The sequence below is a fragment of the Aotus nancymaae genome, unplaced genomic scaffold (genome assembly GCF_030222135.1).
Source record: "Aotus nancymaae isolate 86718 unplaced genomic scaffold, 86718_ANA_hifiasm-v0.15.2.pri h1tg000006l, whole genome shotgun sequence".
NCBI lineage: Eukaryota > Metazoa > Chordata > Mammalia > Primates > Aotidae > Aotus > Aotus nancymaae.
The window spans coordinates 51,924,495-51,941,004 of record NW_026988417.1 but is presented as its reverse complement, the minus strand read 5'-3'; the positions used below and the strand labels follow the sequence as shown (position 1 = coordinate 51,941,004).

At 36.3% G+C, this 16,510-nt stretch overlaps 1 protein-coding gene across 2 annotated transcripts in view; it reads right to left on the bottom strand.

Annotated features, from left to right (window-relative positions):
* SRP72 (signal recognition particle 72) overlaps positions 1–16,510 on the bottom strand; it is a 37,472-nt gene that overhangs the window by 4,745 nt on the left and 16,217 nt on the right. Inside the window, exons 9-18 of one of the 2 annotated variants that reach the window (XR_010339075.1) lie at positions 14,650–14,781; positions 13,238–13,366; positions 11,743–11,815; positions 10,160–10,224; positions 8,348–8,443; positions 7,387–7,490; positions 7,178–7,255; positions 6,258–6,395; positions 3,316–3,387; positions 2,426–2,463 (exon numbers count right to left, since the gene is read on the bottom strand). Coding sequence is in view for 1 of the 2 variants with exons in the window: in XM_012441055.3 (XP_012296478.2) it covers positions 2,426–2,463; positions 6,258–6,395; positions 7,178–7,255; positions 7,387–7,490; positions 8,348–8,443; positions 10,160–10,224; positions 11,743–11,815; positions 13,238–13,366; positions 14,650–14,781 (853 nt within the window). In the remaining variant the exon portion in view is untranslated. The remainder of the gene's footprint in view (positions 1–2,425; positions 2,464–3,315; positions 3,388–6,257; positions 6,396–7,177; positions 7,256–7,386; positions 7,491–8,347; positions 8,444–10,159; positions 10,225–11,742; positions 11,816–13,237; positions 13,367–14,649; positions 14,782–16,510) is intronic. The other variant, XM_012441055.3, reaches the window with a different exon arrangement.

Sequence of the window (16,510 nt, the reverse complement as noted above, 5' to 3'; positions counted from 1 at the left end):
AAACAGGTTCCATCAATACCTAGCTTATTGAGAGTTTTTAGCATGAAGGAGTGTTGAATTTTATTGAAGGGGGAAAAGGCCTTATTTCTAAGCATGAAAAAGAAATTCAGAGGCCATAAAGAAAGACTTCACAGATACACATACAAAAATTTTAAAATTTTCAATTAGTAAAAAATATATTTCTAATAAAAACTTAAAAGACAAACTATATAATAGAGGAGTAGATAAAAATCTTTAAGATAGAAAGAATTCTTGCTGATCAATATGTAAATCACTCAAAGAAAAATGGACTCAGTTATAATTAAGGTATGCCAGGAGAAAGGAAAGTCATTCATTTTCTGAATAGATATTCACCCTCATTAACTAAAAATGAGAAGGGTAAAAAACCCCATCAGACTTACAAATATTAAAAGCAGTAATACCCAGTGTTGGTGAAATGGTGAGAAGCACTCACCAACACTACACTAGGGGAAGTGTATGCTGATATATAGCCTTTGTGGAGAGCAATTTAATCTGGCAATATCATTCAAAATTTATAGGCTTCTAGAAATGTATCCTGCAGAAACCCAAGATATACAAAGTTACAGAATATTCTCTGTGATACTCTTTTTCTTTTCTTTTTTTTGTTTAAAGTTGGATAGGGCAAGATATAGGTGGGCTAATATTCTTTAAGATAGCAAAATAACTTAAATGCCTATTACATTATAATATGCCCACACTATATATAGCAAGCTATACAATTGGGTTAAAAAGTGAAGTACATCTATAATAATTTGGAACAACTGGATTGTTCTTCACAATCCAGTCTAAAATAGAAGATTCAAACAAATGATATTATGTTCATAACAATTTCATAAAAACTTTTGAGTACCTAATAATATAATTATATATTTAATTCTATATATACAAAAACACACACACACAAGTTAATTGTCTCTGGGAGCATACTCCCTCCTGAGTAGCTGGGATTACAGGCACACAGGACTACCACTCGGCTAATTTTTGAATTTTTAGTAGAGACCAGGTTTCACCATGTTGCCCAGGCTGGTCTTGAAGTCCTAACCTCAAATGATCCATTCGCCTCATCCACCCAAAATGCTGGGATCACAGGCGTAAGCCACCAAGCTTGGCTGGGAGCATGGATTTTGAGCAGGGAATTTTACTCTCTTTATGCTATTCTATAATGACAGATATCAACTACCTTTGTTTTCTTTTTTTTACAATAGGCATACATCACTTGTAAATTTTAAAAATATTCATCTGGAAACTACAGAAGTAGAAAAGAAAGTAAAGTTTTAGGTTATTACTACCTACAGTTATCAGCTGTTTCCTTGCCGTATTACTAATACACAAAACAAATATTAAATACCTGCCAATTTTCAAGTACTGTGACAAAAGAACTAATAAGACTTCTAGTTAGACAGTGAACTGAATACAAACATTAGCTTGTGTACCTTCCTCAAACTCCACTAAAATGGTAATAAACTCCTAGAAGAACAGGAGAAAAGGTATTTTGGTAGCTGGAAGACAGATGAAGGAGTGGTAATAAACTTAGCTAAGACTTGAGAAACCTGTATCCTGACATGGTAGGGAGCAAAATCAAGAAACAACCTCATAGATTCCTCAAAAACTGAGGAACTTGGGTGGCTCCAAGGATTACCTCTGACTAGGTAAAACAAAGCATGGTAATGCCACCCAATGTTGCCAGAGATTAAAACCACACTCTAAGCCAATCAATGCATGTTATTTTTCTGGTTAATAATTCAAGGCTGAATACTGACCTAGTTAGCCCAATCAGATTAATGAAAAATACTTGCCAAGTCTGGAGCGGCCTTCTTTGTTGTGATGGTTATAAATGACAAGTATGTGGCCCTGACTGTTTCCAATATACACTGTATGACTCTAACGGGATTGTTTTATGGACAGCAGAACAAAGTGATACAAATACTGAATCGACCAACCTTGATGCTAACATTCCTCCAGTCTGCCAATTTTGTAAACAGTAAATTTTCTTAAGCCAGTTTGATGGAATTTTGTAGTATGTGTAGCAGAAACATCATAATGAGTACTTTTGTGCCAGGCACAACTCTAAGAACTTTACATGTAGTATCTCATTTCATATTACAAGGTATAAACTATCATATTTCATTTTACATATGAAAAACTCTGGCAGGTATGTTAAATAACCTGTCCACAGTCACACAATAAAAGTGTGTTAGAGCAACAATTTGAATTTAGGCAAACTGGTGAACTGCAATCTTTAAAGTAATAGAATAAAATTAAATGTTAGCTATAGTCAAGATAAAAAGTTTTCAAAGATATAAGAGAGGGCAGTATATTTATGTCCAAGTATTTCTATATAGGGCTAAAATCAAACAATTATCTTATAGAAAGAAATCTATAAAGATTTTTTTTAACGCCTTACCCTTCTTTTTCTTTTTCTTCTTTTTCAAATCTCCCTGTCTACAAAGAGAAAAAAAATCATTACCATCTTTGTGATAAAATATTCATAGAGCATTGAGTAAGTGCTCTATAAAAGTTAGCTGGGCACTTATCATAAACATGGGTTAAGTCTTGGTATCGGCTCACCAAGCTAACAAACTAGTTAAGATTTAAGATTTGATTCAGGTTAAAGTCAATTAAGCTTTAGATACTATAATTTTAGGAAGGTAGTTTAGAAAACAGAGGTCACAATTTGAAAACAGATTCAGTTTACATTGAAAAAAATTTGTCAGTGGCACATATTAAGTCTATGTAAAAAGTAATTTGCACAAGCATGTGTATCTATAATCCCTTGGTAAGTTACTCTACTTTTGGCAAGACTTTAGATAATAAATATTTTTTGCCAGAAGAATATGTATAGGTAAAATATATGCAAAGAACATCTCTGGAAGGAGATGCAAAACAAGTTACATTTGTTATGGCCCTGGGAGGGAAGAGGGTAGATAAAGATGCAAGACTTTTTACTTGCTCTTATACTTTTTTATCTTTTGTATTTTAAAACTGTGAGTTTATTAATTTTTTATATAAGTAAAATCCATAAGTACACTGACCAAAAAAGGTACTAAAAAGGGCATAAAAATAAGCACTTCAAAATAATTGTCAAGCATTCTGAAAGTGGCTTGGCGCCACTTATGTAATCCCGGCACTTTGGGAGGGAGGCTGAGGCAGGTGGATCTCCTGAAGTCAGAAGTTCCACACCAGCCTGGCCAACACAGTGAAACCCCGTCTCTACTAAAACTACAAATATTAGCTGAGTGTAGTGGCACGTGCCTGTAAGCCCACCTACTAGGGAGGCTGAGGCAAGAGAATCACCTGAAACCAGAAGGCAGATGCAGTGAGCGAGATCATGCCACAGCACTCCAGCCTAGGCAACGGAACGGAACTCTTAAAAAAAAAAAAAAGCATTCTGAAAGCTCTATTAAGAGAAAGACATAAAAAATACACCTCTCATATACTCTTATGTGATATAACTAGAGAAATATAAGACAGTGAATTAAAAACATGAGACAGCAACAATTTCTACCAAAAATTCACTCTACAAGTCATTCAATTGTGAAAGTTCTCTTAGGATACCCCAAATAAGAAATGGTGTATCTCACTTGAGTGTTTCATCTCTTACCCAGACTGTGTAATAGTATTCTTTTAATTGTCTTCCCTACAAATTATACTCCACAGCCATACTAAAATTTCCCAAGGGTATTCTGCCATTTCTTATTTCTTTGCCTTTGCTCACCCTTTGCCTCCCTTGTCCTCCTCATCTTCCTCAGAGTCAACACAATCATCTTCTCCATGAAGCCTTTCCTAACTTCCCACTGTCCTCAGGAAGACCTGACTATTCCCTTTGGTATACTCCTCTATGCCCTGTACAATTACAATAGGTGTAACCTTTATTGAAATTATTGTTTAAATATATTTCCTTTTGCTAGACTCAAGTTCTTTTTGAGAGGGAGTCTTGCTCTGTCACCAGGCTGGTGTGCAGTGGCGCGATCTTGGCTCACTGCAACCTCCACCTCCTGGGTTCGAGTGATTCTCCTGCCTCAGCCTCCTGAGTAGGTGGGATTACAGGCATGTGCCACCACTCCAGCTAATTTCTGTATTTTTAGTAGAGATGTGGTTTCACCATGTTGTCCAGGCTGGTCTCAAATTCCTGACCTCAAGTGATATGCCTGCCTCAGCCTCCCAAAGTGCTGGGATTACAGGAATGAGCCACCACGCCCGGCCTCAAATTCTTTTGAGAGCAAGAACAATGATTTATTTTCTGGTCAACACCTAGCATAAACTTATCACATAGTGTATTGTTAAAAGAAATTAAAACTTTGCATCTAAAATTTAGTATAACAAAATACTAACTTTTAATAAGAACAAAGAGCATTAATATCTAATGAAAATACTGTGCTGAAATTTAAAAGTTTAAAAAGTCAATGTCTTTCTAAATGATTGTCTAAGAAAAAAGAGAAGATTTTTAAAAAACCATTATTATTATTTTTGGAGATGAGGGTCTTGCTCTATCACTCAGGCTGCGGTGCAGTGGGCAATCATAGCTCACTGTGGCCTCAAAGTGGGCAATCATAGCTCACTGTGGCCTCAAACTCCTGGGCTCAGGTGATCCTCCTGCCTCAGCCTCCCAGTAATTGGAACTATAGTCAAGTGCCACCATGCCAGGCTAAAGGAGGAACTGTGTGTTCTTAGTAGCTACCCAACCCTGTTTGGTGGAGAAAAAAATAGTAAACATATTTAAATAGTTATTATTGAAAATCAATTTAAGATCCAGACTGAATTTATAATTTTATGAAATGGAATTTAGAACAATGTAACCTCTTTGAGATTCCAATTCCTTATTAAAGGTTTTAGAAGTTATTATGAGAATGATAATGCTTTTGATGAAATGCAGAGTTTGTTATGAAGAAATCAATCGTTGCTGTGTTTTTTTTAAGTTCAGAAAAAATTTAGATATCAAAAGGCATTCAGAAAAGGAGAAAGTAGTAAAAACTTACAAAAGTCACAAAACTAAGGAAATGTTTTATCTTTTCCATGCTCTATTCATTCTGTGTCAAAAGTAAAACCTTGAACATTTTACTGTAGGTCTCTGCTAAGTGTATTTTTAAGATGACAATGTAAGAAACAAGGCAAGAGTAAAAATCTGACTCGTTAGTAAATGAAATCGACTTTTTCAAATCAGCAAAATAAACTATATACTAAATGATACACTAAATGTATAATAAATTACAAGTAAAGGAAGGCACATCCAGCCTATGACATGTTATGCATAACAAGGATGAAATATGCCTACATTTTAGTTCGTAAAAAGATCTCTAAAACTCATTAAGTAAAAGCAAGTTAGAAAACACCAAGTACAATACAATCCTCCTTATATAAAGAACAACTAGACGTGGTGTCCAGCACTTTGGGAGGCTGAGGTAGGTGGATCACTTGAGATCAGGAGTTTGAGATCAGCCAGGCCAACAGGGTGAAACTCTGTCTCTACTAAATATACAAAAATTAGTCGGGCATGGTGGTGCATGCCTGTTGTCCCAGCTACTCAGGAGGCTGAGGAAGAACTGCTTGAACCCGGGAGGTGGAGGTTGCAGTGAGACAAGATTGTGCCACTGTACTCCAGCCTGGGAGACAGAGCAAGACTCTGCCTCAAAAAATGAATGAATAAATAAATAAATAATGAAAAATAAATCAATCTAGAGAAAATATTTGAGGCTAGGCGGCTCACGCCTGTAATCCCAGCACTTTGGGAGGGCAAGGCGGGGAGATCATGAGGTCAGGAGTTTAAGACCAGCCTGGCCAACACAGTGAAACCCCATCTCTACTAAAAATATAAAAATTAGCCAGGCATCTGTAATCTCAGCTACTCAGGAGGCTGAGACAGGAGAATCATTTGAACTCAGGAGGCGGAGGTTGCAGTGAGCCAAGATTGCACCATTGCACACCAGCCTGGATAACAGGGCAAGACTTCATCTCAAAAAAAAAAAAAGAAAAGAAAAGAAAATATTCGTAAACCACTTGTGTGTGTAAACACAAAAAAAAAACATCTGGAAGAATACATTAAATTAATACCAGAGGTTAATTTTGGGCTGAGGGAAAGGGGGAGGAAATAAGGACAAAGAGCTGGGTACACCGAAAGAAAAGGAAAAGAAACAAAGAGAACCAGAACTTTACTCACAGGGAATTTTTATGAGAATGTATATTTTATTCTTTGTCTAATGTAAAATGAGCATTAGAGAATGTTACAATGAAAAACATACCCTTGTTCCTTTGGTTGATTATCTCCAGTAACTTTTCCACCCTTCTTCCGAATGTATGTAGCACCAGGAGAATTTTCAAGAGCCTCAACATCTACTTTGAGAGACATACTATCTGACGATGGCAAGTGTTTACTAAGACTGTGATAGAACAGGAGTTCAGGAACATAAGATACACACACACATTTATATAGATGTATATGTCTGCCAATATAGCTATTGACACTGGAAGACTGTCTTTTCTTGATGACCTTCAACAAAAGCAAAAATGTTCCTAAATCTTCTACACAATAACAATTGCAAGTCATATCAATACAGTATTCTGAAAGGAGAACATGAAGGGTCATAATCTAATCCTCTATTACTTAACTCAGTGATGTGGAGCAAGGTGGTGCCTTCATACAAACTCCATTCCAAAACAACTATCAAGTTTATGACTTGTGACTGCTTAGCATCCACCAACCCACCGCAGTTTCAGGAATGCACTCTGATTACAGTAGCACCTACGATCCAAGCTCAATCAGGGCACTGAATTCGCTTATCATGTAACTGCCTGAGACAAGCAAGTGACCTAAGTAGTTGAATCCGAAAATAACATTTCAGAATCATGTGAAATTACCCACATAAAGTATGCTTTTTCTTTTCCTTGCTGCTGAACTTGAACCTGAAAGAATAGAGGCTATACCCTTTTGACTTCATTTTTGCTTCTGGATGAAACTAAACCCCAAGTTGGATCTATTGCTGCATTTTTCAATCATACTGATCAATAAATTCTCATTTTTGGTTTTACTAGTTAAAAGGAGGGTTTGTTAGTTGCAATTTACAATTGAAAAAGCTCTGGTCAAAACACAGATACTAGAAGAGATCTACCAGGCTACTGAGGAGCTGTACGGAGCTGTACAGAACAACAATCAAAAGGATACGCTTTGGCTTTCTCTGGATCTACAAGTGAGTAAGCAGAAATAAGCTGTGCAAGGGTGTGAATATCTTTTGGATTTTGTCTAAAAGAAGAAATAAGAAAATTACTGAACAGTTTACAAAACTGGAGAAAGTAATATAAACAGGTAACTCCCTCATACCAACTAGTAGCAATAAATGTGTTATTTCTACATCTTCACATTTTAGAGCTTACTTCCATAGCTGTTCTAGGTCACTAATTGCCTCCTTCTTCCGCCCATATTTGAGTTTGAAGTTTGCAGCTTCTCTTATCAAGGACAAATGAGCAGCAGATTTGGCCTACAGTTTCAATAAAGAGAAAAAAAGTTTCAAGCTAAATGTCTAGCAAGTAAATGCAGTTACATTCATTAGACCTTTAAGAAATACACCTATGGATTAGATTGCTCATCTTAAGTTTCACTGAATGCCTAAAACAACAAAATCATCCATATGTAGGGGAAAGCAGATGGACAAATTATTAATTGTACAAGTAATCACCAATTGATGAATTTGGAAAACAACCTATCTCTATTTAGGGTATCTACAACTGGAAACATACCCCTATAATAATCAAATCTTAAAGACATGCCACCATCATTCTCAAACATTAATTTAATATAATACTTTCCCAGAGCACTGATGCCCCTTCACTGCTAACAGTACTAACAGTATAAATGCCACCTGTGTGTATGTATATTTGTAAGTTGGATACTGCCCATGCAGAGATCCATAATGGAAATAAAGATATTCCTACTAGATAGAGACATGATAAACAACTATTCCATGTATTACTGTTGTGCTAATTACTACCACTCATGAGCTCTCTAGCTATTTAGGATGAGCTCTTAAAAATGCAATCATGTACTATTACTATTCTTATTTCTTGAGATTACATACACAAATGCATGCAAACATACAGCAAGGTGCTTCAATAAACATAAATAAGCTATTTCTTTTTTCTATTTGCAACCATTGCTTACTTCTAATAACTTAACTTGGATCTGGTATACTGAAAAAAATGAACTTGATAGTCTAAATAGTATTTCACTTTTGAAACAGTGACGTGTAATACTTCAGTTTTCCTAAAACTGTTCACTACTACATCTTTATTTTTCAGTAAAAACATGCCTTCATAACATGTTGCTCCACCTATTTACCTGATGGCTTTGATACCACTGGATAGCTTGTGTGAAGACCTCAATGGCACTATCAATATCTTCTTCATGACTATACATGGTCACTAATGCAGATACCTACACAGCCAAAGGTATAAATTAGTGAATTCCCCCTTCACTCCCAGAATACCAAGTTCAAAAATAAAAAACACTGAAGAAATAGCAAATAAAGGCTGCTAGTATCCAATTTATCATAAAAACTACTCCCTTTAGAGAACATAGTCCCTTTACTTCTAGAAATACCATGAACAACAGTGTTTTCCAAATATGAAGGTAGTTATCTGTAAAATAAACCTTTCCTTAAAGCAGTGCCAGTTCACAAATGGTTTGGTAAGTACAGAAGTTGAGAATAAGCCCTTAGAAATGTTTATACAGTAAGACACTGCTGGACATTCAATGTCTGATCAGTGGGGTATAAACAGAGTGGCTGAACTCTCATGACGAATCCCACATGGCCTGAGCTGCTTCAAGCCAGTAAGAAAGTTGCCTAGTGTGGCTGAGGGACAGGAAGGAGGCATACACAGCTGGAGTGGAGGGGGAGGGGAATGACGAGCAGTAGGAATAGGACAGAAATAAAACAAACAAAAAAAGCTGGATCTTTAAGAAAAATCAGTAAAACTGCCAGGTGTGGTGGCTCAAGCCTGTAATCCCAACACTTTGGGAGGCTGAGGTGGGCAGATCACCTGCGGTGGGCAGATCACCTGAGGTCTGGAGTTCAAGACCAGCTTGACCAACATGGAAAAACTCTGTCTCTACTAAAAATACAAAATTAGCTGGGCATGGTGGTGCATCCCTGTAATCCCAGCTACTCAGGAGGCTGAGGCAAGAGAATCACTTGAACCTGGGAGGCAGAGGTTGCAGTGAGCCGAGATCACACCATTGCACTCCAGTCTGGGCAACAAGAGTGAAACTCATTTAAAAAAAAAAAGAAAGAAAGAAAGAAAAAAGAAAACTCAGGAAAATAAACCTCTGGACAGGCTGATCAGAGGGAAACAGAAAAAACACGAATAACCAATATCAGGAATAAAAGAGGTTCTGAAGATATAAAAAGGGTAATAAATAAATAAAATGAAGAACTTTTACACTAATAAAGTCAGCAACCAAAATGAAATGGATAAATTCCTTGAAAGGTAAAATAAGGCTATATATTAAATATTAGAAACATTTTATTTTCAGTTATATACTATATTTGACTCTAAGGTAAAGTAATTGTAGCACGATCCTTTAAATATGAATCTTCAAGGGAAAGCACTACCCATATTATTACATTTACTGAGTGCCAACTGCACATAAGCCATGTTAGAGAACACAAACATGAATAAAACAGTCCCTGACCAAAAGATGCACATACTGTCACTACAGAATTAGTTTCTACTATGGAAAAGATGCTTTTACAGCTATATTAGTGATTGAAGCCTGTGATATTTGAATAATCAGAAAGCTAAAAACTAAATTTGTTAGCCACTATTATGAAATTGTTTTAATTTAAATAAATCACACTGATGAAAATGGTATAGGCTAAGAAATTCCTTATACAGATCTGAGATTATTTGAGGTTGGCTTTCAGTGATAATATAAGCCTAAATAGTGCCTGGCACATTTGACTGAATAACAAACCAATACCAGAGCAGAGAATAAAATTAAATTTATACCAGACAACTATTCCTATTATAACTACTACTCCTATACCTTATGAACATATAAGGATATAAGTAGAAATTACAAGTGAATACACATTAGACATATAAATAATCAATTCAACTACTTTGTAATTTTGTGATGTTTTAAACTCACCATGCCTGGTTTATGATTTAATTCCTGTATGCTTCTCAATATTAGACATGCTTTAGAAATATTACCTTAGGAGAGCAAACAAAATCAGCATTACATGGAAGAAAACATATTATGGAAAAAAAAAGAAAAAAAGAAATTTTACTTCCTCCCACTACTTTTCCTTAGGAAAGCAACCGTAAATCATATTTTGTTAACATCTCTAAATATATAAGCTTTGGGGTCTTGGGGATGGTGAACTCTATTCATTTACAGATAAGGAAATTGAGTTCTAAAGAAATAATATACCTTGCTTTAGCTCACAAAGAAAGTTAATGGCAGAGCTGCTACCAGAAAAGAAGTCTCCCAACTCCCAGTCTGTTGAGTTCTATTTCTTCTTTTTCGGACTGTAACTTGAAGGTGGGGGTCCTTCCCTAAAGGCCTTGAAATATGTTACTGTCGATATGAGTGCAATGGAAAATTTCCTATGGTGTTAAATTCTTATTTTGTACTCATTGCAAACCTCAATAATTCAAAATTCCCAATCTTTAAAAACAAACAAAAAAACCATGACAGACTCTCAGTAATTTCAAGATAATAAATGATCCTTGCAAAAACAAACACAGGAGGAAAAATAGCAAGGCAAGGGCAAGGAAGAGAAGACAGAGGGCTGAGGAGAAGGAAAAAGAGATAAACAGGGAAAATAAAGAAATGTGAGAACTGGGTAAGAGGAAGATCAGCAGTGTGTCTCAACCCTGTTTTCATTACTGCCCTACTAAGGACATTTTAAACATTTTTTTCTTAATTGCCAACTCCCCTACTCCAACTCATATAATTTTCATTTCAGCCATTGTAATATTTAAGATTTTTGTGAACTATCACCCCCATCAAAAATGCATACTCTATACCAGAGCTGTTTGACAGAACTTTTTGTGATGACATGAATGTCCTAAATCTGTGCTGTCCAATATGGGAGCCCCTAGCTGCATATAGCTACTAAGCTTCTAAGATGTGCCTAGCATAATCGAAGAACTGAATTTTAAATTTCATTTAATTGATTTAAACTTAAAATAGTTATATGTGGCTAGTGACTACCAAGGTTGGATCAAAACCACAGACAAAAACATCGGCAGTTTTTATTTAAGATGTAAACACATCAGTTCTCATTAAATTCTATTACCTTTCCCCAAGCCCAAAGACATAGGTGGCAAAGTGTAAAATAAAGGACAAAGGGCCAAGCTAAGAAATTCTGAAAATTATGATGCAAAGTAATCATACAGACATAAGCATTTCTGCATGTGACACACTCAGGCAATTTGAGTGGTATGTATGGTCTTTTGGAACAGAGGAATCCTTTGCTTCAGAACTTTCAAGGCATGGATTGAAAATCATTCTAACAATTTAGGAATAATCCAAGAAAAGGGGAATTACCTCACTGCTAAATCTGTTGGAGATCATACAATCTAGCTGTATGTTTGAAACAGTGATTATTATACTTTACCATTACACAAAAAACTTAAAATCACATAGTTCACAACTACAGAAGCATTTCAACCATGTTTTCATTAAAATGATATTTTAATCATGATGAAAACCACCATTAATACCTTGAGAAATTTTCAACTGTGCCATGGTCAGCTTAATTTCAGCTGCATTTTCTGGATGCTGATCTGAAAATTCCTAAATTTTTTCAGTTTGGGGGAAAAAAATCACATTTAATTTACAACTAATTGTATACATTACAATTACTTAACTTGGCTACATAAAATTTTAAATCCAGTTTTAAAATATTCTGGCTGCAGATCAAAATCTTCACTTGGGAAAATTTTTATTCAACATCTACTTTTTTAAAAGGTATGCTCTAAAAGTAAGTGCAATAATGTCAAGTTTTCTGTAAGTCACTAACAGAGAAATGGGTCATCCCTCAGCATTGGAATGGGGTATTGCTTCCAGAACCATCCCCTGTTCCAAAACCCAAGGATGCTCAAGTCCCTTATATAAAAGTATAGTATTTGTGTATAATCTACACACATCCTCCTATACATTTTAAATCATCACTAGATTACTTGTAATACCTAACACAACATAAATGCTATGTATATAGTTGTTATATTATCTAGGGAATAATGATTTTTTAAGTCTATTATGTTCAGTACAGAGGCAATCATGCATTTTTCCCCACAAAATGTTCTGTTTCTTTTTCTGAGGTGGAGTCTTGCTCTGTCGCCCAGGCATGATTGTAGTGGCATGATCTCAGCTTACTGCAACCTCCACCTGCCAGGTTCAAGTGATTCTCCTGCCTCAGCCTTCCAAGTAGCTGGAATTACAGGCACGCACCACCACACCCAGCTAACTTTTTTGTATTTTCAGTAGAGATGGGGTTTTGCCATGTTGGCCAGGCTGGTCTTGAACTCCTGATCTCAGGTGATCCGCCTCCCTGAACTTCCCAAAGTGCTAGGATTACAGACATGAACCACTATGCCTGGCGACCCCCACAAAATATTTTTAATCCACGGTTGGTTGCATTCTTGGATGCAAAACTCAAGGATACAAATGGTCAACTGTAATAAAGATTACTAAACAAATTTTTTTTTTGGCAGGGGACAGTGTCTCTTCACTGAGTGTCCTTGTTAGGCAATTTTGTCTGTCAGGATGATCCCAATTGTACCTGTCCAACTTTCCAATGTAGTTTATATTCAGGAAATTTAAATATGCAATATAATAGCTGGTTTGGGTTGATGAAAACAAAGTATCTCCATAATCAAGGTTCTGAAGTGGAACGCAGTGAAGATGAGACTACTGAAAAAGAGGTTAAGCATGTTCTGGTATCAGTAAGCCTAAAACAATCCCCTAACTCAGTTTAAATAGATCTCCAAACAAAACAGCATTCTTCAGCATTTATGACAAAATATTAACATTATACAAATTTATATAAAACAAAGCTATAGCCCAAGAGTTAACTAAAATGACACTGGAATTTGTGTAGTGGTACATTTCCGATTAATTTTCCCATTACGTTTACATGCTTGTAGGTTATTACAGCACAATGAAAATGTAACAAGGCTGCAAATGACTGACACCTCATTCAAGTAATTATTTTACCTGAAGCAGCTCGATTGCTTTTGTGTGCTGCTTTTCACGGCAGAGCTGGGCAGCTTGGATTAACACAGGTAAGAGATGCTCAGGACTTTGGGACTGTAAACTGGCAGATATTCTGCGGCATTGTTCGGCCTAGAAGATACCCAACCCCCAAAACAACAGTAAATTGGTTAATGAAATTAAACAGTAAATGACCAAAAAGAAAATAAACATGGGAAAATCAGCTAAAACAAATATTAACGCAAGAACTGCCTAGGGTGAGAGAATCCGTTTACAGGATCTATTCTCAATTTTTTCCTATAAGAAAATGATTTCCATTTATTGAATTTAATCTATGAGCTCTAAAAGCCTTTAGTAAAGAACAAGTTCTAACATTCACTTGGATGCCCAAATTCTAAAACTGTTTTAAAAAAACCAAACACATCAAGTATAAGCATTTGCTTCAAAAACAACAAAATGCATACGTATTTCTTGCTAAACTATTAAAAATAACTTGACTTAATTCTAAATAATAAAAACATTACTGCCTCTCATTCTCCCATTAAACTTCTGCTCTAAAAGAGTATAAAATTAGAATGAGAGTGCTTACTGGAATTAGAATTGATCTTAACATTTATAACTTGATGTGATGACACACAGCAAAAATGAAAGATGGATCTTAAATCTATAATCATGGCTAGCACCTTTGATAAGTCTATCTTAAATCAAATTAGAAATAAGGTAATGAGAAAGTCATCTCATTTAAAGGTGTGAATACTGTTTTCTTCCCCTTAAAAGATGTCAACCCTACACCCTTATAAGAAATCAGCTGGGGGCCGGGCGCGGTGGCTCACGCCTATAATCCCAGCACTTTGGGAGGCCAAGGCGGGTGGATCACGAGGTCAAGAGATTGAGACCATCCTGGTCAACAAGGTGAAACCCCGTCTCTACTAAAAATATAAAAATTAGCGCGTGCCTGTAGTCCCAGCTACTTGGGAGGCTGAGGCAGGAGAATTGCTTGAACCCAGAAGGCAGAGGTTGTGGTGAGCCGAGATAGCACCATTGCACTCCAGCCTGGGTAACAAGAGCGAAACTCCATCTCAAAAAAAAAAAAAAAAGAAAAAGAAATCAGCTGGGACTCCAGGCGTGCACCACTATGCCTGGCTAATTTTTTGTATTTTTAGTAGAGACAGGGTTTTGCCACATTGCTCAGGCTGGTCTCAAACTCCTGAGCTCAGGCAATCTGCTCGCCTCAGCGTCCCAAAGTGCTAGGATTACAGGTGTGAGCCACAGTGCCTGGCGAATAATATATATAATATTCTGAGGAAGGAAAAAATATGTATTTATGAGTTGAAGACAAAATATAAACAAAAACTATAATATCCTTATTATTCCTCATATACCATATTACAAAAGGCTTAGCCACGACTACCCACCTGGTTTGTATACATAGCAAGTAAAGCTTTGTTAAACTCTATAGCTTGTAGTTGTTTCTTGGAAAGCTTAAACTCTACTCCTTCCGCATTGGTTAATTTCACTTTCTTCTTGGAGTCAAAGACATTTTGGTCCTAACAAAGAAAAGTTTATCCACCATTAAAACAATCTCGGATTTCAACTTATTCCTTTTTTAATTAACTTTACATAAACACAGACGGAGAGCTTAAATCTATCTACCTGACTGGGGTGCTTAAACTAATAAGATGCACATAAATTTATCTTAGTTCACAGAAGTAAACAAAATCTCTGCAATTCAAATCTACCCATGTACATATATTTATCTCAGAATCTGGCCCCATTCCTTTTAGAGCCTTCTCAAAGGAGGCTTTCTAGATATAAAAAGGCTTAATGAGTGAACTGCTTTGAAGAAATGGAGAACAAGATTTCCATTTTATTTTTCTACTATTAATTGCTTGTTTTGAGCTTTTTGAAGGAAAAAAAGGGACAGCACAAATCTTGGACTGTATTAGGACTACAAAAATACCTAATTTTGCAATTTCTACAGGCTATGCCCTCTAGAATTTAGATGCTAAATAAAAAATATCTCATTTCTCTTTGAAATACAGGCATACCTTGGAGATATTTCAGGTTTGGTTCCAGACCACCGTAATAAACCAAATATTACAATAGAGGAGTAACAGATTTTTTGGTTTCCCAGTGCATATAAAAGCTATGTTTATACTATGTTGTAGTCTATTAAATGTGCAACAGCATTATGTCTTGAAAAAAAGTACCTACCTTTATTTAAAAATACTTCAATGCTAAAAAATTCTGATACAGAGATATGAAATGGACACATGCTGTTAAAAAAAATGATACCAACATGGCCGGGCATGGTGGTTCACACCTGTAATCCCAGCACTCTGGGAGGCAGAGGTGGGTAAATCACTTGAGGCCAGGAGTTCAAGACCAGCCTGGCCAACCTGGCAAAACCACCTCTCTACTAAAAATACAAAAATTAGCCAGGTGTGGTGGTACACTCCTGTAGTCCCAACTACTCAGGTGGCTGAGGCATGAGGTTCAATCACTTGAACCCTGGGAGGCAGAGTTGCAGTGAGCCAAGATAGTGCCACTGCACTCCAGCCTGGGCAACAGAGAGGGACTCTGTTTCAAGAAAAAGAAAAAAAAAAGAATTTGTCTTTACAAGTATTTCAAAATTCACAAACACAGACAGGTATATATTTCTGCCAAGATTCAAAGGCCAGTATCAATGTTTGGAAATCTAAACCATGCCAATGGCCAGCAGCTACATCCCACAATTATTACCCCTCTTAATGCCATTATCCATATCCAGGGAGGCACTACATTTCTGCCACAGGGGAGAAGTAATGATCATTAAGCAGTAGAAGAGCAAAGCTTTGAAGTCAGAAACTAGAATCTGAATCCAAGTTTTACCTTTTATGAAGTACAAATTACTTAACTACTTTTAGTCTCAGATTATACTCATATAGAGATAAGGACTACCACCTAAAAAGATTACTGAGAGGAAGAAATAAGGTGGTACTTGAAAAATCACATGGCATATCAAGATAAATCATATGTTCAAATGTTACTTTTACTTTCCACTCATCTGAATTTCAAATGTGAACTTGAAATATTTTTCTAGGGTGGGTGCAGTGGCTCATGCCTGGAATCCCAGCAATTTAGGAGGCTGAAGCAGGAGGACTGCTTGAGCCCAGGAGTTTAGAGACCAGCTAGGGTAACATGGCGACTCTGTCTCTACAAAAATTTTTTTTGTCTTTTAATTAGCCGGGCATGGTGGTGTGTGCCTGTGGTCCCAACTACTTGGGAGGATCGTCT